This window comes from Oncorhynchus kisutch, linkage group LG6, assembly GCF_002021735.2.
Source record: "Oncorhynchus kisutch isolate 150728-3 linkage group LG6, Okis_V2, whole genome shotgun sequence".
NCBI lineage: Eukaryota > Metazoa > Chordata > Actinopteri > Salmoniformes > Salmonidae > Oncorhynchus > Oncorhynchus kisutch.
The window spans coordinates 65,270,585-65,296,452 of record NC_034179.2 but is presented as its reverse complement, the minus strand read 5'-3'; the positions used below and the strand labels follow the sequence as shown (position 1 = coordinate 65,296,452).

Below are 25,868 nucleotides of genomic sequence, written 5' to 3'. Positions count from 1 at the left end.
TTCGGTTGGCACTGGCAGTATTTAACATTTGCAACAATGAGCCGATTTTATTGTAGTGGAATGCCCTGGAAAACTGATTAAAGTGTGGAACCGTTATCATTTCTGGGAAGGACAAAAGCTGAGTAAGTGGCTTGAATCAATGCTGTTTTCCATTCAGGTTATTGAGTACCCTCCCCTGAGGGCTTCCAAATTCATAAACTAGATACTTGTTGTGTTAGCCTCCTCCTACGGTTGCTCCAATACCACACACACCTCTCAAAGACAGCTGATAGGATTCCACCCAGATCTAAAGGGTCAATGGAGGGGGGGGGGGGGGGGGGGGGGTTCTTTGTCAATTGTGTGGCTTATAAAAACAAATAAGAGGAGTGAAAACAGGCAGTGAAAGCACTCACACTTTAAGCAGCATATTCTCCCAGTCCTACACCATATCAAACAGGCTAGGGAGGGGCCATGTAATCCGAGAGAATAGCTCTCCATTAAATTGGCTATAACATGGAGCCAGGCCCGAGCTAGCAGTGCCATCGGTCCAATGCAGCAGCAGGCGAGGTGCTCATCACCCTCTATTCATAAAACCTCTCTGACTCCAACACATGGGCTGCAATGGGGACAGGGTCGTGGGGGAGGTCACCCTGTCTGGCCAATATGTGCAATCAGTAGGCTTTTCTCCCTCTACGCTAGTCCTGTTTATGTGTATTTAACCCCCTGAAACCATTTCCCAAAAAGCACATGTCAGCCAGACCCTGATCTCTCTTTAAAATCAGTCAATGGATTTGCAAACTGCAGAGGCCCCAGTACAGCAGCAGAGCACAACAGTCAAGGCCTCACTTGCTCAGCTACACCAAGAGTGTACTGTAGTGTACCCACCCATAATGACAGCAAACAACCAGGAAGATAAACTTCCCCCGCCCCACAAGATGAACATTAGTGAGATTATTAGATCTTGAAGGAAGTTCACACATCAGAAAATGACAGCATTGTAGTGCTGAGATCACATATGATGCAAGGATATGCAACTTAACACATTATATAACAGAAACCTACAGATGTGTAACACACTAACCAGGGGTTGAGCAGGTTAGTGTGCAATTAAAGGGATTCGCATGAACACGGTTCCTGGTTGATATTTGGATGGGACAAAATTACAATATCTGCACTGACGTTAGACAGTGTACAAGCACATAGGAGACGGTTGAGATCATGGCATGGCAAAACCTTGATGTGTTGATATTGAATACAATGATATTGTTCCTTGTTTTTTTTCTAGCGGCCATGTGTATATCGCTAAGTCACAATTGAGGCTAAATTGACATGTTACAATTATTTAGCAAACTAACTTGGTTGGTTTCTGCTAAAGGAAATTATTTTTATGAAACAATTAGTGGAAAACGTGGCGCCTGCAACTGCCAGTGGCTGCGCCATTATGTAAACCTCGCCATAAATTACTCAATTGGAAATGTATCCAAAATTATAATGTGATCTATGCGACAATGCATTTTCTAGGTTAACGTTTAAGGGTTGCGAAAATGGTTCCCCTCTCGCACGATTGCGATCATTCGATAGAATTGCTCGGGTGTGTATATTATGCACGATTAAGTTTAGAATGCGGTGGCGCAGAGATGCATTAGACCGTGGGAAATACAGCAAGCTTGCAAACTACGTTTTTAAACGGCCTAAATACATTTATACAAGTATGTTAGTGGACTGACTAGGGGTAATTTGGATACTCAAATCATGCGCTTCGGCGAATAAGGCTTGACATTGACACAATTGTAGCTGGTAACGTTACAGTTAAATGTTGATATCAATGTTTTACGATTATGTCTGGTCAACTGTATTTCCCCCGCACTCTCCCATAATTTAAGAATGTCATGGCTCATGTTCACTGGCTAGCTGAAGATTACTATAATGGTGTACCCTTGGCAGCAGATCGTTCAGCTACAGCGAATGCAGTAAGAGTAACAAACCTAACGTTACCTATACTGTCTGTAGCTAGAACTTGGATTTGAAAGGAAGGTAGGTAGACCCAGCTATGCAACATTAAAAATAATAATAATAATGGTTGAGCATTACTATAAATGCGAGATGGCCGGCATGCAGGTTACCAAACAAGTTAAACGCTAAATGATGTTGCAACATTTCAAAGTTATTTTTTACTACGGAGTTAAAAGTAACAAAGAAAAAGGAGGAACCTACCACGTGACGAGGAGCCGATCCGGTTAAATTTTTAGAAACAAATCCCGCACTTTGATAGTAATTTCATCAAGGAAACAAAATATGTTGAAAAACAAATAATTCGAGAATGCCTCTTCACAAAATCCGTCTCGTGCGATCCAAATTGGGTAACCCCGTGTTACTCCCGAAATCACGAAATGGGCGAAACAACGAGTACTTGAGGAACCGAGTCAGCTTGCTCTCTTCTCTCTCCCTCTGCAATTATTAATGTTCAATCGAGTTTATTTCAAATGCGGTTGAATTGGTCTTGTTTCCCAACGCCATTTATCGACGATTTGTTATGTATTTTCCACGGCAATCCGTTTTTATTGTTGCCGTTTTAGGGAGAGCGTCACACAGAAAATGGCGGCTCGCTCCTCTCCCTCGGATTTCAAGTCTGACAAACAGAACCCGAGAGCAAAGCCGCGGCGGGAGACATTCCTCATACTCGCCACTAGTGGAACTTCAGCCTGTCTCCGCTAGAGGGAGCCAAAGTCAAGCGTTCCATTTTCTAAATGACTGAAACTGGGTTGCTGTGTCTTCCATCATGGCTCAATTAAATCGTGACTTGCAGTTATTACTTGTCACGCAAGAGCCGGAATGGATCCAGTTTCATTATAACCCTAAATCAAAACGTGGTTCTTAAGGATTGGAGAAAGTGAATGGTTATGGGTTCATAACCAGGACAAGGACACATGGTTAGTTATAAATATCTATGATACTACCCTGCAATGTTATGATAGCATTCCCCAATGGCAAACACTCTTTTCACACCAATTAGATACCGAAGTTACCTTTTCATAGCAGGTTAGGATAATTAATGTAGCAGGTTAGGAGACTGAGGTTAAGGTTAGGAAAAGAGTTAGAGAAAATGGTGTCCTAATCTTCTACAAAAATCACTTGGTATCTAAGTGTTCTGAAAAGAGTGTGTCCCATTCACCCCATAGAGGAAATATATGGGTGTTGCATAGAATTCTAATGTAGGGCCAGGGGGAACCAAAGAACACAACACTATTTCCATTTCTTCAATGCAACAGATGGGCAACACAGCCGATTCTGTTGTAAAAGTTTTGTATTTTGCAACAGAAATGGTTAATTCCAAATGAGAAAAAAAAAAACTGTTAGATCCGTTTCGTTCTGTTGGGTTCTAAAACAGTAAACTGCTTCTGTTGCAAGACACAATGAATACACCCCTGAACTGTGTCCCTGCCTTCTCAACAAAAAACAATATAACATTTTAAAAAACACTTCCCCTGGCCCTGTACCATTTTTATGTGCAGATCTGAAGGTAACAGATAGGCAATGCGTGTAACTGTAACCAATAGAGCAATAGTAATGGCGTCTTTTTGTAAGCACTAACTCTGCCATGGTTCATTGGACAAAGCCTATGAGTTTTGTAGGGTGTTTGGATAAATGCAGAAATGGGGTATGTGGTTAACACAGGCTTAGATCTTATACGTTTTGTTCTGTGAGAATCTTTATCAGCCAACGTCACTTTTTGTGAATTTTTTTGTTTTTTAAAAAACACGAAACGCTTCCTAATTCATAAAGGTCATGTTAACTGACTGGTATTATCTCATAGAACAAATCTTATAAGATCTCCTAAGCCGGTGTTAACCTCAGACCTTATTTTCAGCGTTTATCCCAAAACTTTGTTCTTTCCAAATAGGAATGGCTGAATGAACCAGAGGTTACTCATTTATGTTTTTTTGGACTTCAAGCTGGCGAGCTCTATATAGGCAAAGGATGGTCCTGTAATCCAATTGCAATCCTTCACTATATTACTTACAAATCCAGTTCCTTTCATTAGGCAAACATAAAACTGCTTACAGTTTCAAATGACAATAAACATCAATATGGATGTCATATCCCCTGCCTTATGATCCCCGCCTTTGATATTCCACCTGTTCTGTATTCTGCAACTGTCCACTCTACTAATGTACTATTCCGCCATCTAGTGGTATTTAGTAGAGTTAACGCTATATTGAATTAACCACTCCTCCACTTGTGTCAGCATATGACTCCCGCACAGTATTTCTGTAACAGTCTTTAGGTTGCTATGCCAGTGACACAATATTGTAGTGAAATATAATTTCAAATTATAGTTAAATGTCAACAATAGTCATTTAAGGAACAATGCACTTTGGCAATCTGTCCAAAATGACTTTAAAAAGCACTGTGCATGTAATAACTCTATGGATGATGATGACACATGATCAATACTGTATCATGTAACACATGTGTTGTGTATACATACCTTGCAATAGCAAAGCTCATCTCCAACCAAATCCATCCTTAGGGTAAAAATATCCACTGTATCTTCCAGGTACAGTTCATTCAGAAAGTATTCAGATTCCTTCACTTTTTCCTCATTTTGTTGCGTTACAGCCTTATTCTAAAATTGATTAAAATGTTTTTTCACCCTCAATCTACACACAATAATCCATAATGACAAAGCAAAAGGTTTTTAGAAACCCAATTATTTTTTAATACATTTTAAAACATTTCTAAAAACCTGTTTTCACTTATTTTTTTGTGGGGGGGGGGGGGGATTATTTAATACATTTTATAACAGGGCTGTAACGTAACAAAAGGTGAAAAAGGTGAAGGGGTCTGAATACTTTTCGAATGCACTGTAACTTCCACAAGGTAATTCCTCCACTTCTTTGTCCAAGGTACCTGTACATACAAAGAAACTGCATTATAAATCAATAATATATAATAATCCATAAATCATGACTGACATAGGCCTACTTGGCATGGCCACTACAAAGAATGTCGAAAAACACTATTTGTACAGAACATTATGTGATTGATTTTTGTTGTTCTGAGTTTGTATGACATTCATATTATATTTATAGAATGACCTGGCATTGTGCCATATTCAAAAATTATTCTGCAAGTTATTTTGTTGAATTTTGGTGAATATTTACGTGCAGCTACAGTAACACTAGACTATGACATAATCTTCCACAGTCTTCTAAATTAAGAATAAAAAGTGTATTCATTTGAGACTCAATACTCTTTTCGCTTGACTGATTTTGTGGAAACGGGCTGTAGCCCATAATCAAATATGTTGGCTAGCTAATAGCTAGCGAACTCCACGGCCCTTGTCTAAGTAAGTTAGCTAGCTGGCGCATCTAGCATAGCTTGCTAGCAATCCCTGCGCTAAAATCTATTACTAACTTATAAACGTAGCTAAACATACACAATATCATGCACTTTGACTTACTGTGCAAAATGCTACTGTAAATATCAGTATTATCACAATTATTATTTACTATATAGTGTATATAATTTTGCAAGTGTGTGTGCCTACTGTACGACACCCGAAGAACGATAGCTAGCTAACGTTATATACACTATTTGGCCTGTTGACTGCAACCCCACAGTAACGTTAGCAGTTTTACCTTAGCATTTCAAACTTGATCATCAAATAAATCAATAACATATAAAATAAAACACTTAAATCCCATATCTATTCATTTTATCTTCTAACATAATCCGTTTTGTAAAATTACGTGAGATAAACTCAGTTTTAACATGACAGAGTGAAGAATTCATGTTCACTTACCTGCACAAGTCAACCAGTCTTGAACCGGAATTACCCGCCTGCCTAGCACTGTGATTCGTCAACTTGGTTATGCAGTGATGGCGATTGGCTTATATCTTCTAGTCTGCACGGATGGGTGTTCAGTTGAAAGTAAATAATATGGAAGTTTACCAGTTGTTGTCATTAATATACAAGCTCAATAACAGTGCAATACTTTAAAATAAAATAATTTGGTTAAACTAAATAGTTAGCCAATTACTCTTCAACGTCAATTTCACCAAATTATCCCGGTCTCCACCAAATCATTTGCCACAAATTACTTTGTATTTAGTCTCCACATTTCAACCCTTAATTGGCTAAACGGAGCATAATTTGTACCTAGTAATAGCCACTGAGAACAGTCGAAGCTGTTAATGTGCTTTTTCAAGCAACCTAATACGGTGTTAGATGTGTTGACAAGATGATGCTGGGTCACAACAATTGGATCACTGTCATTTGAAGGGGATTTTCTTCAGGCTGCTGTAGTGTGTAATATTACATTGCTGGACTAAAGTTGCATTATACAGCGATAATGGTGCTAGCCTAGGTGGTTGTATGTAGAGTGGCTCAGTTGTTGAGGACCTGAAACCGACTAGTTGTATTGTCAGTTAATGTCATGCCCCACTTGCAGTGGTCTTTCTGTCCTTCTACATGATAAGACTAACCTTAAAATAACCTTCCTAACCTCCATATACTGGCTCCAAGTTCCTGCTTGCATCAGATGCAATGTCCTGCTATGGAAGTGAGGGCAAGGATACGTCAGATGCAATGTCCTGGTATGCCAGTGAGGGCAAGGATACAGCAGATGCTCATCCCAGTTCTTCTCTGATCCAGGTCCTCAATTGTGAAAATATCTTCCCACTGCTGTCAGAACCACTGAGTTATCTTCATCTCCTATCCCGAAACAATACTGTTTTCCCCCCACTTAGAAATCATGAACTAATCAGTGTTCTCAATGCAATTAATTGAGACTTGTGATATAAATCCATACTTAATTTAAACTAGGCTATAAACTGTTGTTCAGTTCCCCAATCATTGTCCAATTGACTCTGATCAGCATCTACTAAGATAGATTGTCTTATCAGGTGTTTGTAAAGGCATACGCAGCCAACAAGTCTTACATTTACTGTCTTATCGGGTGTTTGTCGGCAGACGCAGCCAACAAGTCTTACATTTATTGACATCACATTTTTGGGGAGTACAAGGCAGTCAAATAGAGGACATGTTTAAAGTAGTTTATTCTATAATCTCAAATATCCTTAAAATGAATAGCACATATATACATGAACAGACATTATCCCCAAAGACAGAACACATTTTAAATTAATACCCCAAAGCACTTGCAAAATGAGAACATAATATTTTATCCTGGCTGTGCTGAGGACAAATTAAGTTGTTTGCCTTAGGAAAAAAAAAGGACCAAAACTTTAGGAAAGGCATTTTACTCCTTGATATGGGGCAATATTTCTGAATGTGGCACTGAGATTGCCTTTCCCAACTGTACGTTAAGAAGCACATCAAGAAACATTGTATACATACACATAGAATCAATGCGGAATTCCCCAAACACACACTTGGATGTTTGGTTGATTAATTCTAGACCAGATGCATCCAAATATTGAAACTGGGCATTTAATCCCCGTCATCATACCTTGTATTAATGTGGTCAGTGAGGACCAACCCGTGGTAGCCTTGTGCCAGATCAGTTTGTGGTCTTTCCAACTCCATTAATGTAATTGTCAAGCCAAATGTTTGGTACGGCAAATGACAAGTAGTTGGCATGATAGTTCAAACAGACTGACACTCAGGCTAAACCTGTGGATGATTATCATATTTTAGCACATTTGTTTTGAGAAGTATTTCATGATGAATCACCTCAAAAGAACTGCACATCAAATCTTGTTGAAAGGTTGATGAACCACTGGCTTCTCATATCGTTGTCAATAAGAGGCACTTCTAAAACAAACATGGTTAAATGTCACTTTTATTTATTCATCTGTGATCGAGACATCTGTCATTGCTAGATCTCAAGTAGGAGATATTATCTGTCTGCTTTAGCTGAAACTTGCCGGGCCATAACCATGGTTGGAACACCTTGGACATCCCAACGCCCCAGAGAAAAGGCGAGAAATGTGCTTGTCCTCATTTCTCTCCCATACATTTAATCACAGACCAACCAGGAGAGAGGAACCAAAGAGTTACAGGCTATAACACAAGTGTTTATTCAGAGTAAAGCTGATAAAAATAACATAAAAAAACCCTAAACATTAAGACAGGAACTTCCATGAATGTTTGTTGTTTATTTTTCTTCCGTGGGCATGAGTGCAGCGCTCCAAACCTAAAAGAAGCGAAAGTGATGTCTTTCAATGATGAGGGACAGGAGTTTCAAAATCAGCACTGATGGGGCGATGTGGTGCTGATGAGGTATTCTAGGAAAAACAAACCAGAAAATAAAAAAAACGTCCACACATGGCTGCATGGGAGCCGACGAGAATGATAAGCCAGTGAGGACTAAGGCATGACAGGAAAAGGACGAGGATGGTGGTGGTAGTGGTGTGTGTAGGGGTAGAAGAAAACGAAACCAAGAAATAGCAGATGATGAAAATAAATCGGAGGTACTGTATTAGCAGCAGTTTGTTTTCCTTTTTTTCCTCTTCCTCTTTAATACTAGAGTCCAGCGGTTGGCTCCAGGTTGGCATGGTTTTTAAGTCCAAAAGAGGGGTCGGGGTGGAGGGATAGGGTCAGGTGAGTTACAGGACCTCGTCGCTCTCGGCAGTGTGGAGCTGTGTGTCATCTGCGTCGGTCATACTGCTCTCCTGCGACTCCTCCACCTCAGCTGCTGGGGACAAGGTGGAGGTTAGAGGTCAAAGCATGGCTCTGACAGTGACATTTTTCAGCTTCCTTCTTGAAGTAACAAATACAGAGACAGAAACCTGACCATATTGGCATTCTCGCCCTAAGATATGTACTTTAGTGGTAGGCCACTTGGCTACACCTTTTTGGAGTGTTTCACATATACTATTCAAATTCGGATGTATATTGACTCAACTATTTACTAATTAACGTTTAATTTGAAGGCTGTCAAATATTTTGCATTCATAAATTATGCAACTCATAACAAATGTACAGGTCATTGCCATCATTAACAGGAAACTAAATGGTCAAAGCCATGTGTCAGTTGGTCATGGCAGTCACAGTGGTTGTACCTGAGTCATAGGGGTAGTCCTCAGTGACAGGCTCCTCGTCGTCAGGGAGGTACCTCTTGTCTATGGCCTCTTTGATCTGATTGTTGGCTCCTTTGGGATCCAGGTCCATTGCCCAGGAGAAATTCATCAATGCCAAGTGGGTCTGGCCCAACTTCTTATACACCTGAGGGGAGCAATAGGGAAGAAAGCATATGATTAGAGCAGGACACACCATCCATATGAATACATTCGTAAACTAGGAAATATGTCACTAAATCCCCACAATTACCTCAACTTACCTGTACCCCTGCACTTTGACTCGGTACCAGTACATTTTGTATATAGTCTCATTGTTATTTTATTGGGTTACTATTTCTCCTTTAGTTTATTTAGCAAATGTTTCTTACTTTTTAAAAACTCTGCATTGTTGGTTAAGGGCTCGTAAGTAAGCATTTCACGGTAAAGTCTACACTACACCTGTTATATTCGGCGCATGTGACAAATAAAATTTGATGTCAAACATCTCATAGCTATTTAGTCTATTGCACAAAGTCAGACTATATGAGATTTGAGAGGTGAGTGTAAAGTGGTCTATTATTGAGTATGAATATCAAAGTGACTGTAAATTCTTCACTTATGGTCAGCTCCTTTCCTTGTAATCCCCACAAAGAAAATAAGTTTACATTTGCTTACCTTTCCTATTAAAAAGTAAACAAGGGACTCTTTGGGCACTATTTGTTTCAGCTCTTCCAACTCTTGAAGAGCCGCCTGAATAGGGATCACAAAAAACTGTTTGCTTAGACTTAACCAATAGAAAATACAGTGAACAATGATAATATTAATACAGAAGAAGAGGAATTGTGCTGAAAAGTAGGTTAGTCAGTGTTCGCTTGTGAAATGCCATATGGACCTACCTTGTACTTTTCATTAGCGAAGAGGATGGAGGCCCTGTGGAATTTGCATAGAGGGTTCTTGGGGTCTATGTTGATCGCTCTATTCAGGGTTTCTAAAGCATGGTCAGACTTCTTCAGTGCATGCTGAACCTGTGTGGAAACAACAGGAAACATGGAGCACGTTAGTTAGTGCCATAAAGAACATTGGAGAAATATGACTCAAGGACCAAATGTAAAATACTACAGGCTTTGAAAATAGTAACAATAAAACATGTGATTTATAAAGTAGTTTTTTAAAACATAAAGATGGTTAAAAAAAAAATCCGCATGCAATGTCTTGAAGTGCCCTGACAGACTGAGTGAGCTGAAAGAGACTGAGTGTAGCGGGCCACTCACCACTCCGATGTGGCAGAGGAGCACAGAACTCTGAGGGTTGATGCTAAGTGCCTTCTTGAAGTGAATCTCTGCCAGGTTGAATTTCTCCTGCTTATAGTAGATCATCCCCAAGCCATACCTGGAGATGGAGGGATAGAAAGAGAGATGAGAACAAGTTTCTCCCATAATCGTGAATTATTCACCAACATCAAAACACAACATTTTAGCTTTAATTCCTTACTGAGACTTCAGATTATTAATCTGCATTAAGGTAATACAGTGCTGTGTTACGCGAGACCGAGTCGAGACTGGGAGGGGGACAAAGGGACCGAGACATAGTCAAGACCAGAGTCCAATTCAAGACCATGACTGTAATTTTGTCAAATCCCCACCATAAGAGTTCAAAATGTCCAGTATTTATGTGTTCATATTTCAGAACATATGGATTCTTTAGATATTCAGAATAGTGAAAAAAAATGCATACTGGGGAAAAAGAGCCAATCTAAAAAATAATTACTAACACAAACACAGTGGGGAACAATGGGCCTTCTACAGGCGAAGGATTTATACAATTATGATTATAATAATGCTAATTCTATTATTTTCAATGGAGTTTGATTTAATCTCTTCAGTTTTTGTTGGAAAGAAAACAGGTTAACGCTGCAGAGGAAAAAATTATCCAAATCAGGATTTCTTTGCTGGTCTCTGGGGAAATAAATCTACCTAGCTAAGTCAGCCATTGGCTAGACCATCAGAAGTTAGAAAAAGGCTTCTGCTATTCAACTGTAATAGGGAAAAAAATTGTAGTGACAATGAAATCAACCAATCACATTGACTTAATGAGTGGGACCGTTTTTTTACAAAAACATACGGAAACGTCTGCACTTCTGCGCAATAGCGAGCAGTAGTATTCCCACGGTCTAGCTAGCTAGCTTTTTTCGGCGGCTAGTTTGCTGCGGCTGCAGTAGGTGTTATCATAGAGGATGTTGTTGCTAATTTGGTAGCGCGCTTGCTGTTAGCCAACTCTTTGAAAATAATTTGTGTGAGAAACAGTGTTGCATTTAAAGTGGAATTGACAGCAATTGAGCGACATAAAATCGTATACAAATCTGTTCATATACACACTAGGAAGAATGACACTTAAATTCTGACAAGCAACCACTGGTCATTTTCACGTTTCATAAATTCTTAGAATGTTAGGGAATTACGTATACTAAGGCATTTGTGTAAATTCTATAGCAATATAAAGTGGGAAAGCGGCCATGCATTTGGACAATTAATAGTCCCTGCAGTTAATAGAATTGAATAAAAACATGTCTTGTCCAGGACCGGAATCTACAGACTGGTGAACTATAGCCAATCAGAGCTACAGTAGACCTTTCTATAAACATGCCATTTGCTACATGGGCCTGCAATCATTCACTTTGAACTGGACTGTGTTTACAGGCAGTTGTAACAGTGCAACTTTAGATCATTAGAACGCATTCGCCAAAAGCCACAAAATACATCCGAATGGATTTCTGCAAATATGTAAACGACACGGGAGTCCTCTTACATTTGGGAACTTTATTTCTATTGATCAAACAACCATGAAAAGGTAGGCTCTCTCCCTCAGTTATGCACATCAACAAGACCAACAACTAATGCTAGCCAGAGCAAGAGGAGATCAAATCTAACTAAGGAACATTAGATAAACTCTCAAACTTTTTCAGCTAAACAATGGGGAATTATAGCCTTGTCCTTCTGCAGCTTGCCTGCCAATGCATGGTTGTCCCAACCAAGCACCTAAGCTAACTGGCTAAAGTTGGCTAGTTTGCTAACTAGCTACTTCCAGACACAAATGTGAGAACGCCTCACTCTGACCATTTTACTTGCCATAGAAGAGCTGGTTACATGTTATCTAGAGCATTCTTGACTAACTTTTACTTTTTTTTTTGCCTATGTTTACTGACACCGGTCATATTCAGGAGGTGTTGTGCGTTTGTAAATTCATCAGTTGTTCTGCGCTCTGGCATACTGAGACGAGAGTACTCTGAAATGAGAGTAGATAGCATATCTCTTGCATTCGCAAATTCACTCTGGCTAACTGTATAACAGTCATTCAAGTTCTTGCTCGCTAACCAAATGACACCTGCATCGCTAGCTTTGTATAGCCACCCGAAAAACGATATGAGGGGAGGGGGGGGGTCACTTACTCACTCCTCCAATGGCATGACATCCTAGCTAGCTAACATTAGGCTCCATGTTTTTAGCTTGCTACATAAATAGATATGCTAGCCTATTAGCCACGTTATGATGGACTTGTGATCATTCCCTTGCTAGTTTGATTGTATTGACATTCCAAATCTTAGTTACATTCATCCGTTTTTATATTGAGTCATTGAAACTGAAACGATGCATCCCGAATGGAGGCAGCAAACAATGTAACAGGCCAGCTGTGATTTTAAAACCTGATATTTTTGGGATTACCAATTATATGGATGCACCGATATGACATTTTTTGGCCGATAGATATCCAATATTTTCCGTGCCAAAAAAACAGATACTGACATTTACAATTTTAGCGGCCTTTTAAGCATTTTAGTACAGTTAGTTGAAACACACACATGAAAACCAAAAAGTTATTTTGTTGGTATTTACGCATGTCCCCAATTACCAGTAAAACAATCAAAACCTATTTCTTTCAATTACTTGCTGTGCTGTTTCATTGTTCATTTGTTCAGTCGTTTCATTCTCAACCATAATAGAGCATTTTCACATCTATTACGATTGTAATTCAGATTTTGTCACATCCACTATCACTCCAAGGTTGTGCACTAACTTACCAGGCATTGTAGTGGCGTGTGTTGACTCTGATGGCGTTACGGAAGCAGGCCAGAGCCTTCTCCAGCTCCTCTGTGAGGACAAACTCATGGCCTAGCAACGTGTAGGCGTAGGCAAAGCCCGGGTTCACCTGGATGGCACGCTGGAAGAACTTAATGGCAATGTCATGCTCCCTCTGCAGACTGAAACAGTTACCAGCCACACACCATGCCTAAGGGGACAAAGAGAGAGAGAGAGAGAGAGAGAGAGAGAGAGAGTTGGGAAGGAATAGAAGAGGAGCAGAAGGAGCAAAAATATGGATCTTTTAAATTAAGGCAACCATAATCCAAGACAGAATCACTTGTAAGCATTTCCCAATGGAAAATTCTAATTTGAACATACTTTTTAGTCCAGGACATGTGGATACGGTACATGCAACTGTTTGTCCCAGTGTGTTAGTTAACTACGTACCTCTGGTGAATTCTTGTCCATGTCAGTGAGGTCTTTGGACAGGGCCGACAGGGCCACGTCCTTCTGCAAGTGCCAAAGGGTGGTGGAGTAAATCTCCATGCCCTCCACCCGGTAGCTCTCGATGCGCCGCACCTCTGAGAAGATCCTCTCCGCCTGCAGGGAGGGGACAGGAGGTGAATAGTGAGAAAAGTTTCTAATCGAGCCATTGAGAAGTAACAAAAGCCACCATGCACAGCCCTCGACCACTCTTTGCATCCATTTGACAGTCTTAATCCTATGGAATTGTAGTAAGGACAGGAGCATATCTAGCTTCAGATGCCCACAATCCCTATTTTATGTATGAAAGATGAACCTAGCAAAAGAAGGCTCTCCCTTACCTGCATGTATTCGGCCAGCTCAAAGTGGGCCCTGCCGATCTGTCCCAGGACCCACCCTGTATTGTAGTGATGGGAGGGCAGCTGGCTCAGGATGCTGATAGCCTCCTTACAATTGTAAGAGCAGAGGGCCAGGTACCCCCGGCCGATGTCTCGCATCAGCGACATCAGGCCATCTGGAACACAGAGGGAAAAGAGGGGTTTGGAGATAAGGACTTGTGATGGCATCTTTGTAAGGATATCGTATGACAAGGTGGCTAATAAGACTATAGAAATGTAGTACAATTATAACAGCAACTTAATAAAAAAAAGTCAGAGAACTACTGCATTACTTTGACATAATTTGTTTTTAATGGCAGTGTATCCCTACATCTTGATATGGTCAGGCAAAGAAGACTGAAAGTCAAAGTGTGAGAGTTGATTCTAACAGTGTCCCAGCTCACCTGCAGCAGCCTTCTGCAGACTGAAGGCCTGGAACTGAGGAGAGCCCATACTGACTTTCCCGTCTGTCATGGACGAGTCCAGCTTGAGGATCTCAATGCTCTCGTTCAGGTTGGATGGGGTGATGCCTCCCTTGCCCATTTTTGACTTGGTCTTCCGGTTGGGGATTTTGGTGGGGAACTTCATTTTCAGCTTCTTGCTATTCTCCTGTTGAGGAATGTTTGTTTGTGTTTAGCATTTCAAAGACCTCTGCTAACATCAGAACCATGTCTGCCCCCCCCCCCCCTTTTGATATTTGGTAATAGGAAAAATAACATATTTGCCAAGAATCTCAGCAGCACAGCCCAGTGCCAACCTCTATTCTATATAGAACAAAATAATACATATAAAATCCAATCTCTGCTCATAAATATCATAACACTACTTAAAATGCTAAACTTGAGAGCAAACTGATGTTTTTGTTTTTCTGGTTCAAAAGATGCACCACAAATCCTACTGTCCATCTCAATTCCAGTATTTGGTTATATGTTTAAAGGAAAAATCCACTCAAACACCGAGTCTCTTCTATGTTACCTTGGCAGTAGAGCTGGCACTGGTGAAGAGTCTGGAGCTCCGTCTGGGCTGCACGTTGGGGGGAGCAGCGATTGTGGGGCTCAGCACTTGAGGTGTAGTACTACAGTAGGCACAGACAAACAGAGCACAACAATGGTCATCAGGTCTTCATACTTAGACAACCACTAGCACAGAGAACACCAATGCCATGAGTGACATTTTGACCATGCAAAAATGCTGCAGTGTTTCAAGTTTAAAGCACAACACTTGACTCAAAGCAAGTATGGATCACAATTTCATAACATTACATAATTTCACCCTGCATGAATTCTCACTGAAAATAAACAAGTATTGTGAGGACAGCTGTCTTTTTTGGCAATATCTCTGTATTTCCATACTATAAACATGGGTCCATATGGGCCTTGTAAAGAGCACATACCTGGTCTGTGGGGGGGCAGTAGTCTGAGTCTGGTTGAAGGAGATAGGGATGATCTCCCTGCTGTTGCCACTCTGTGCAAACACCGACTTCGTCCCCGGCTGGCTGATTCTCGCTACAGACTGAAGAGGGAAAAGTGGGAACAAAGCTATTTAAAAATACATTTTTAAAAATTCTAACAAAACATCTTTGACCTCCATTGTTCAATCCATCAATGAAATTAAAGGAATCTCCTCTGAAGTTGAAATGTTTTCTATTCAGCATGCATAGAACAATTTTTACACACAGTGTGTTGCTCTTCGATCAACGCTCCAAATAGGAGAGCCACATAGCGGTTGGCGTGTTGTCTTCAATATAGCAATGACGTGTGCGTACCTTCTTTGGTGGGACTCCGGGAGGGGGTGGCTCCATCCCCGAGCCACTGTGAGAGTAGTTCTGCAGATACAAGGGGTCCCCTGGGCTGGGCTCCAGGGGCAAGATTCCAAAACTGGGAATAAGATCATTCAAATGTATTCTCAGTATATCTCATCTACATTGTTGACTTATTCAGCTCTGTATAATTTAACCTATCATCCAGAAGTCCCCATGGAGGCCATTTACATCCAGTTGCAGTACCAGATAAGCCTTTAACGCAAGTAGAAAAGCCCTCACAGAACAAAACCGTCGTAGAGGACAGAGGAAAAGCAGTAATCAAGACGTCCTCTGAAGCCAGTTATCATTACAGTCTCCCTAATACAGGCTAGTGGACAATGGAGTTGGAGGATGAATGAATTAATGAATTAATGAAGAGACCAGTATGTACTGCAGCCAGGTGCACAGTATTAAATTATAACCTAGATAATGTTACTTGACTACAATTTTCAACGCAATGGACAAATTACTAGCGGAGTGATCGCTGCTAATGCATATGCCTCTATAATGTAGGGTGTCCAATTAAAAATGCATATTTTGACCAATGGGTAAAATAACATTAAATTGGGCAGATACTCCTCTAAGAAAACTAATGCTCAAAATCTCATGTCTCTATCATAATCCATTCAAATGTTAGAGTTTTCACCCTTGTATGATGACTAAATCAATGGAGGCTAGAGAAGAAGTGGTCAAAATACAGGAAAATAGCATTGCGTCTGCTAGGCTAGATGCTGTGCGAGAATGAATAAGGTAAACTGACAGGCTCACCGTTTAACTCATCATCTTTCTTATAAAATCCGCAGGACATAAAACAATAGAGGTAAGATAGATATCGACATATGTAATGCTTCCATATTTTAGTATGAACTTTTTGTATTAATGTGAAATTCCTGCTCTACTTCAAAGATTTCTCACAAAAACAAACGTATCTCTGTGAATTGTCAATGGAGCATTGAGTGTGTTCCAAGCTTTTACCTTCAAAGCCTTTTACATTCAATTCAGCTTGTGTCATGCTAATTTAGCTTTTTGCGACCCACGGAAACAACTTTGAAGACAACAACCACAAAATGCTAAATCCTTAAGTTATGAGGAACCTTCACCGCTATGTCAACAAAACTTAGTGCTTATTAACAGATGTAAGGTTACAAAATGTGACTTTTTTGATATGTTAAAAGACCCCAACTGAAAGATTTAGAACATGAATAATCATATTTGTCTTGGTAAAATGTATTTTATAAACATAAGGAAGTGAAATTGAATCACCAAAGTGCATTTTTGGACACCCTACATAATGACACTGAAAAAGTAGTCAGAGGGAGTGCCTCAACACACATAGAATCATGCCACACTCAAAATACAGTTGCACAAGACACTTATGAGCAGATAAATAATGCGTGCCTGTGTCAATCCACTTATGATAAAACAGCCCAACACATGTAATAGAGCCTCTACTGAGAAAAAACATCTTGTGTGTGTACGGGGTGAGACCACCAGTACCTGGGCGTTAGGGGGCTGAGTGCTGCCGGTCCCCCCAGTAGACTGCGCCCACTCTTGGGTTTGTTCTGCACTTGTTTGGATAGCAGGGAGCTGCCTGTACCCAGAGGCCCTACGGTGTCCGGGGAGATGACAGACGAGTCGATGTAGGACATGGTGGAGTCTGTGTTCAGAGACGAGTACTTTGAGTTGGAAGACTCCAGGTTCAGTCTGTTTAATTCCTACAGGGGAGGGAAAGGGAACAAGACAGCAGTTGTCAGTTCTTCATTGCATATTTGGATAGGCAGGTTATTAGAAAGAACTGTGGTCATTGCTTGTGAAGTGCCATCATTAGGGGTGTAACGGTTCACCAAACCCCCAGTTCAGTACATATTGCGGTTTTTGGGTCACGGTTCGGTACAGCGGAAAATTAAATGCCAAACGTTACTGTAGATCATTTTAGTGTTGGCAAAAGATGTCAAACTAACCCAGGAACAGATGAGCCATATAATGTAGGGCCCTATAAAATCTGTTTCATTTTTTTTTTTACCTGGTTTCATTGAGTTTTTTCTAGGTTTCAGATTTTTCAGGTTAACTAAAAAATTAGAGGTCCTGGGGCCTCCCGAGTGGCGCAGCGGTCTAAGGCACTACATTGAAAAATCTCAAATATATTTAGATTTGTTTAATTACTACTTTATTACACGTGTTATTTCAAAGTTTGTCATCACTGTTATTCTACAATGTAGAAAATAGTAAAAAATAAATTAAAACCATTGAATGAGTAGGTGTCCAAATTTGGCTGGTGCTGTGTGTATATACACACTACGGGTAAAAATTTGGGGGTCACTTAGAAATGTCCTTGTTTTTGAAAGAAAAGCACATTTTTCCCCCATTAAAATAACATAAAATTGATCAGCAATATAGTGTCCATCTCAACTAGACACTCCAATGTACTTGTCCTCTTGCTCAGTTGTGCACCAGGGCCTCCCACTCTTTCTATTCTGGTTAGAGCCTGTTTGCGCTGTTCTGTGAAGGGAGTAGTACACAGCATTGTACGCAATCTTCAGTTTCTTGCCAATTTCTCGCATAGAATATCCTTCATTTCTCAGAACATGAATAGACTGACGAGTTTCAGAAGAAAGTTATTTGTTTCTACCCATTTTGAGCCTGTAATCGAACCCACAAATGCTGATGCTCCAGATACTCAACTAGTCTAAGGCCAGTTTTACTGCTTCATTAATCAGAACAACAGTCTTCAGCTGTGCTAAAAGAATTGCAAAAGGGTTTTCTAATGATCAATTAGCCTTTTAAAATGATAAACATGGATTGGCTAACAACGTGACATCGAAACACAGGAGTCATGGTTGCTGATAATGGGCCTCTGTACACCTATGTAGATAATCCATATATATATATTTTTAAATCATTCGTTTCCAGCTACAAAAGTCATTTACAACATTAACAATGGCTACACTGCATTTCCTATCAATTTATGTTATTTTAAATGGACAAAAAAAAAAAGTGCTTTTCTTTCAAAAACAAGGATATTTCTATGTGACCCAAAGCTTTTGAACGGTAGTGTGTGTGTGTGTACACACACACACACACACACATATATATATATATAAAAACAAATATATACATTTGGGTTCACATTGCAGACCGAACCGAGGTCCCCGTACCAAACAGTTCAGTAAGAATAAGTTTACTGTTACACCCCTAGTGTTCACAGATCACCTTCTTCCACAGTCCTAACCAAACACCAGGTCAAACACTCATCTTGGCACCAATGCAATGCAAGCCATCATTGTAAAGAGAGCCAAACCTGGCCTTAGAAAAATATGAACAGGAATACTGGGTTTAAAAGGACAGGGGGAGGGAGAGTCGAAGGGACGTACTAAGGTGTCCTGGGGTGTCTCCATGAGCACCGTGTCCACCTGGCGGTGGGGCATGTTGTGGCTTGGTGTGTGGGCAGGGCTGATAGGGAACAGGGGAGGGGCTCCACTCCCACCGCTAAAGAACTGCAGGGACGTCAGTCTGAAGATCTGCTCTGGGTCCGGCCGATCGCCTGACAACAAAGATACAGGTTAATACAATCAGCTTAAGAACAGGGGGAGGGAATAGAGTGGATTTGAGCCTGAGCACTGGTCAGGGAATTAGATTTGGATCCACCATCATGCATGGGATGAGGACCAGTGTAAATTTCAAATTTTTGTCTTACAATGACGAGTGAATCAAACTATTTTTAATGCAAATACATATTGTACTCTATCATCTTAACATGCATTATATAACCAACTACCCTACCACCCACCCATCCCAGCTGATTGACTGACTCACCGATCTGACAGAGGGACTCAAAGGGAGACCACAGGAAAGGATTCATACTCAGGCTCTTCTGATAACATTCAGAACCTTTGGCCAGACGATCCGTTTTGCTGCACAGACAGAAGGAAGAAGATAATTCTCTTCTCGATATTGAGTGACGCATGTGGGTGACAGGCACGAACGTGCAATCAGACAACAAAACACATAGCGCCTGGTTACGTTAATCTAATTCAGAACATTCCAGCTAATATCTTTGTCAGGATTAGCTTGTTCCTGTACCTCAAATCTAATTTATAAGAGGAAGCAACCACTCGCTGTGCATTTATGGTTGTATTACGGTCACACATGTTAGATACCAGACCAATTACCTTTGCTTAACCGCTACATTGGTTTTCCTGACATCACACAGTAATAATGCAACAGCACTGTGAAATATACCAGCATACCACGTTGTTGTTTAGAGTCTGATTTCTGATATGGTTAAACCTTAGAAATTGAGACAACAGCTTTTTGATTGTGGTTCATGCATGTCTAAATTGTAACATGACGTTCATGACTAAGTGATAATTAAATGCTCGGAGATTCTAGCCCACTGGCTGAGCTTACATCATGTTCTAAATACAGTATCTCTGTAGAAAAGGACATCCTCTGCTTAGGAGGCTGCTGCAGCCCCTTCCTGCATTCAAATAGTCCATTTGAATTGACCATGGTAACATCCAAATGTCATTCACAGACATGCCTCCTCTCCAATTCTCAATTTCTGCTCCCTTTAATTCATTAGCAACACCACGGGAAGATGAATCAACAAGGTTTCCTTCAGGATACAATAAACGAGTCCATCGCGACAAACAAACATCAAGGCACTGCTACGCCCAACCCTCTTCACTAGGGTGCAACGTCTATCACTCAGTTGCATAGTAAAACATTAGCTATTGCTATGTGATAGCTAGCACACAAGCAATCAACAATCAATTGAAAATGTTACCCGAACATGCTTTAGATTGGTCAACAATGAAGTAATGAACATGGTTATCCTACCAATAGATTTGCCCCAATAGGGACAATGTGAAACAGGCAGAGTCTCCAAACTCTGTGACGATGTCCTCCTGGCTCTTCTGTTTGTTCAGGACCCCCCCTGTCAGGATCTGCTCTCCCTCTGCAAGCCTGGAAAGAGAAGAGGACCGGACCACTGATGTGAGCATACAGGGGTCAGAGGAAGGGAGCTATCCAGACATTCTGCATTCAAAGCATGCACAATGTCATAGCTATGAGACCTAAAACACCAGAAACAAAATAACATCCTTACTTGCTCAGTTCCACACAGCACTTGGCGAGGAGGTATTTGCATTGTGGCGTTGTGCAGCTGTGCCCCTTGAGAAGGCGGTATGCCTTGTAGGCCTTTCCCGAACGATAGTAGCATGTGGCTAACAGAAAGAGGGCCTCCTCCGAATGCACTGTGAGGAGGATAAGAGATGCATCCAAATAATATGCATTTGCATAATTTGCGCTTAAATTAACATACAGATACATACCCTTACACAAACACCAAAAGCACAATCCCAGATGACTATGAGTTATAAATATACATTTAATTAATTTGGCGCCGACATTTTCATACTTGCACTGACATCATTAGATTCCTTTTGGCATGTGACCAATTTTCATACTTGACATGTTATTTTGATTGACACGTCTACGCTATAGCCTAATAGCCCACTGCAGTGTTTTGCGTTCCACATTAAAACAACAGCAGCCTACAGGCTATTCTATAAGAAATTATTCTATAAGAAATTACAATGTGTTCCAAAACCTGTTTTGCATGTGTCAGGCCCCACAAGCCACCATCATGTCAAAACCTTTCAGGGGTATATGTGTGGATTAAAGGTGGAACTGTACAGTTGTCTGCACAGTAATGTTAAGCTGAAAGAGGAGGAGCTCAGCTGTGCTGCAGCATGGACAGGATCTTCTTAAGACATGAGGGGTAGATTTCATTACCTTCAGCATATAGTCTCTCGGCCAGGAACACGGCATCTCTGTAGGCATAGTGGTTTAGTGCATGCCAAACAGCAGCCTAGACACAGGGAGACAAACACATCTGCATCTCTACATATTGTCACACAGCCTACTATGATTGTCTGATCTGGTGGTGGCTCTGACAGCAAGCTTTACAACTCACTAATAATCAATGACCTAATCAGTCAATACACATGCGTTGATAATACATTCTTTGAATAGAAAGCTTGCAGCTTATTATAGCGAACTATTCAATCTTATTGAATGGCTGGCTGTTAGCTAGATGGCTATGAAATGTTGACACAGCAAACAACCATTAGCCAGTTACATTCGACGGGCAGACAATGCTATCTTACATTTTGGGGGGGCTTTCACTGGTCTAGCTAGGGCTTAGGCGAATTTCAGTTTTTCGTGGTAAGTGTCAAACATTTAGCTAACGTTATTTCGTCGTTCGATATCAATACCAACATCTGTGGCCATAGGATAACGTAGCAATGTAACGTCTAGCTAAGTACCTCAACTCAAATTGAGGTACTTGGCTGTTTAGTTGAGGTAACGTTACTTGGCTATGTCAGATCTGATGATGTTTAAGGTTACGGTAAATGGCAAGTAGCTAGCTGCATCAAATGTTCAAACGCTATGTCAATGCAGGCAGCAGTTATCCAAGTAGCTAGCTAGCACTGAGTAGTTAGCTAGCACTGAGTAGTTAGCTAACTAGCCAATGGTTTTCAATATGTTCAATTCAGCTGTCAAAATGCCCATTTTACAATACAATCTGAAATAACTTAAACCTTGGTCGACATACCAGCTAACTTAGATGCTAGCTTAACGACTTTGGCGTTAGCTAATGTTATTTTACAGGGAGAATGACATCGAAATAATGTCAACCATCATCAATCTGATCAGCTGTAATGTTTAGCTAACTAACTAACTTTAGTTAATTTAGATAACGTTATCTGAAAAACTCACTTTACTGTCAGTCTAAGTTAGTAACGTTAATTAGCAAGTTATGTTAGTCTAGTTTTCCAGTAGCTAACTAGATTACTAACATTAACCAGATAATTTAAAAACAAACGTTGAGGCTTCATAACTAGTAGCGAGTTAATGTCGCTAGCTAAATATGGCTAATGACTGAGCACCTAGTTAGCTGGCACCTACCGCTATCTAATGTCGTATACCTGGCTGACAGTGGCCGTTCTAAAGAGTACCCATGTCTGGTATATATTGAATAACAGGCACTAGTTTACCGATTTTAACAACGAAGCAACTATTCGGAGAATGCTAGCTGGCTAGGCCAAACCATTTCTTCTCAGGCCTCGGTGTAGCAGTAGTGGACCTTTCTGGTAGGGAGGTAACCATGCAGGCCACAATACATTCCTCGTCCTGCATGTGACAGTTCTCTTCTTGGTATAGCAAACTACTTCTTTACCTGAACAGGTTCCTGCAGCACCGTCATTCCGTTGTCAGGCTCCTTCTCTCGTCCACTGTTTTTTGTTTCCCTCTTTCTTCAGTTCCTTTCTTATTTCAGTATCCAGGCCAGAAGTAGCTCTGAAGATTTGAACACAACGACCGTTACCGACCATGTCGAAAGCTCCCGAACATATCCGAAACAGATGCAAACGTATCAGTTTACGAATAGAATCGAAGACCAGCGGAAATAACCGAAACTGTTGTTAGCTGAAATATAAACTTGTGTATCAACCATAGAGATCGATATAACTAATTTGTATATCTGTGTAATTAAATCCGAGACACTATGTTTAGTTTGATATGTTACGTTTCATATGGTATGTATCAATTTCTGGATGTCCATCATCCATTTCATATGATATGTTACGAAATGCAATTCCTACAATATGTCACGAATTTCAAAAACGTATGATATTTTACGCTTCCAATTTGTTGTTACCACCGTTAGCTAGGCTAAGGGTTGGGATTAAAGTTAGGAGTTAGTGTTAGCTAACATGCTAAGTAGTTGCAAAGTTGCTAATTAGCTCAAATTGTCCATGATGAGAATCGAAGACGTTCACGTTACCAACCACTCTCCTTTCATTTTTACCTTAACAGGGCTTGACATAAAAAAATTTTGACACTTGTAAGTAGGACAGATTTTTTACTTGTCTGAAACCTCAATTCAAAAAAGGTCTGTAATACCATGGGCCAAAAGATGCCTGAAAATTGTGTTGTATGATACAAGGAACCACTTCACAAAATATCCTTCATTATTATCACTGGTATTGACAATGGAAGGCTGCTGGTCTCTGATACTATGTATTATATCTCCTGCCGATGTGGCGTTGAGCAAGGCACTTAATTAACCCCCTACAAAGTAAAATAACGCACTGATAGGCTACTGAATAAAACACGTGGTCCTTCAACCCTCCATCTAGAGAGCTACTTGATGTGCAGGATTTTTATCCAACCCTGCTCAAACACACCAGATTTAGCTGATCAAGGTCCTGTTTTTTTGTGTGTTTTTTTACAATGTGGTGTGTTCGAGCAGGGCTGGAGCAAAAGCCTGCACGCACAGTAGCTCTCATGGACTCTCCAGAATGAGAGTTGACCACCTTACAACATTACAATTACAGACAAATACGTTTGATGTCTTTATAAAAAAAATCCCTCATTCAATGAACCAGGGATCAAATTGCTAGTGGGTGACGTAGCTAACTAAGATGTTTATCTATTTGTAAGGTTAAAATATTCAGTGTTCAGGGGAGATCTTGACAGCTTAGGAGTTACTTGTCAATTAGACTATTCTAATAATACTTTTTTACTTTGTCAGAATTACATGGCCAGGATTGAATAGAGGATAATCCTAGCCAGTTTTGAGCACTTGAGAGTTGGTTTTACAATCGGAGTATGCTGCATTGGTTTCATCAACTGTGTGTTGGCTGGCCATTTGTGGTTATACACGAGTGCCAGTGCAAAGTTATTTTAGGAATCGGACAATTACATTAATGAATGGTAATAGCTAAATAGTTACACTAGCGAGATAACTAGCCAAATTACACACATTTTTTAATTGGCTATCTATTTAGTCTGTTATATATATCATTATTTTACCTGCTGCGAAATTGTCTCTCTCTCATCTGGCAATAGCCCCCTGGCACATACGCAGGTACCAGGATTTTCATAGCTTGCCAAAAATGGGATATAACTGGTCAAATAAATCACTAGCAATTATTATGTCACGACTTCTGACAAAGTTGGCTCCCCTGCCTGTTCGGGCGGTGCTTGGTGGTCGTCGTCACCGGCCTACTAGGCGCCACCGATCCCTTTTCACTTTTCTGTTTGTCCTATTATGTTTTCCTGATGGGCGTCCTTATTTAAGGCTAGTAGACCCGCCCTTGTTTTGTGCGGGATTATTCTAGTGTTACATGTTGTGGGGTGTGTTCGTGCTCCGGACTGGGTACCCTGTGCTTTGGGTTGGTCCGTAATTTGGGTTGGTCCGTAATTTTCACACCCTGTGTTTTGGGCATTGTATTTTGGTGCCACATTAAAGTGCACTTCTCCCTTGGAACTCTCTGCTCTCTGCGCCTGATTCTTACCTCACACACCTAGTCCCGCGTGACAGAATCGCGCACCTTTTTAAATGGAATCATCAGGAGCAGCCGCACCTCCTCTCCCGTCGATGGAGGAGAGGGTCCTCCATCACACCACCGTTCTCCACCGAATAGGATCGGCAATGGATCTGATGATGGAGAGGATGGACCGATGGGAGAGGAGTGGCCTTCACACCTCATCTCCAGCACCCCCTCTACCAGCACCTCCTACCCCTGTTTCAGCATCCGGCTCCGGGGCCCTGCGTCTGGCGCTCCCTAGGGAGTATGATGGGACGGCGGCTGGGTGTCAGGGGTTCCTCCTCCAACTGGAACTATACCTGGCGACCGTCCGTCCTACTCCCTCAGGGGAGGAGAGCGTGAGCGTACTCGTCTCCTGTCTGACGGGACGAGCCCTGGAGTGGGCTAAAGCAGTGGGGAATGGCCCAGACTCGGCGAGGGATCACTACCCCGAGTTCACCCGCCGATTCCGAGCTGTGTTCGATCACCCACCAGAGGGTCGGGCGGCTACATCTGGCCATTATGAGTACCTCGTCATGCCATATGGGTTGAAGAATGCTCCAGACGTCTTCCAGTCCTTCGTAGACGAGATTCGCCGAGATCTGCTCGGGCAGGGAGTGGTAGTATACATCGATGACATCCTGATCTATTCTGCCACACGCGCGGCGCACGTGTCTCTGGTGCGTAAGGTACTTGGGTGACTGCTGGAGCATGACCTGTATGTCAAGGCCGAGAAATGTGTGTTCTT

The 25,868-nt window shown here is 41.1% G+C and overlaps 2 protein-coding genes across 6 annotated transcripts in view; both read right to left on the bottom strand.

Annotated features, from left to right (window-relative positions):
- The window catches only part of kansl1b (KAT8 regulatory NSL complex subunit 1b), a 79,033-nt gene extending 73,183 nt beyond the window's left edge, over window positions 1-5,850 (bottom strand). For 2 of the 4 annotated variants that reach the window (XM_020486319.2, XM_020486321.2), the window contains exon 1: window positions 2,194-2,625. The gene's annotated coding sequence lies outside the window, so the exon portion shown is untranslated. Of the gene's footprint in view, window positions 1-2,193; window positions 2,626-4,468; window positions 4,893-5,785 lie in introns of those variants that run through there. The other 2 variants (XM_031827186.1, XM_020486320.2) reach the window with 2 other exon arrangements.
- A 1,174-nt stretch (window positions 5,851-7,024) lies between these two features.
- Window positions 7,025-23,730, bottom strand: cdc27 (cell division cycle 27). Of its 2 annotated transcripts, XM_031827185.1 has the most exons (20): window positions 23,712-23,730; window positions 22,987-23,105; window positions 21,540-21,615; window positions 20,851-20,998; window positions 20,583-20,708; window positions 19,557-19,654; window positions 19,115-19,284; window positions 17,241-17,458; window positions 15,708-15,819; window positions 15,336-15,454; window positions 14,918-15,017; window positions 14,347-14,551; window positions 13,907-14,079; window positions 13,530-13,682; window positions 13,082-13,290; window positions 10,278-10,395; window positions 9,903-10,031; window positions 9,682-9,756; window positions 9,010-9,172; window positions 7,025-8,642 (listed from the first exon to the last, which is right to left on the bottom strand). In XM_031827185.1, the coding sequence occupies exons 2-20, from the start codon at window positions 23,011-23,013 to the stop codon at window positions 8,554-8,556; spliced, it is 2,508 nt and encodes an 835-aa protein (XP_031683045.1). In that variant the 5' UTR covers window positions 23,014-23,105; window positions 23,712-23,730; the 3' UTR covers window positions 7,025-8,553. The 2 variants fall into 2 exon arrangements, with proteins under 2 accessions (XP_031683045.1, XP_020341907.1); XM_020486318.2 differs by lacking the exon at window positions 23,712-23,730 and having other exon boundaries at window positions 7,025-8,639; window positions 22,987-23,198.
- Window positions 23,731-25,868: the final 2,138 nt, after the last annotated feature.

Bases quoted from the DNA above. Each gene is read 5' to 3' on its own strand.
- cdc27 (XM_031827185.1), bottom strand. From the start codon at position 23,013: ATGACGGTGCTGCAGGAACCTGTTCAG. The intron at 15,820-17,240 runs GTACTGGTGGTC...TCTTATTCCCAG, and splicing joins CTCAGCCCCCTAACGCCCAG to TTTTGGAATCTTGCCCCTGG. The intron at 9,173-9,681 runs GTAAGCAAATGT...TGCTCCCCTCAG, and splicing joins TTTACTTTTTAATAGGAAAG to GTGTATAAGAAGTTGGGCCA.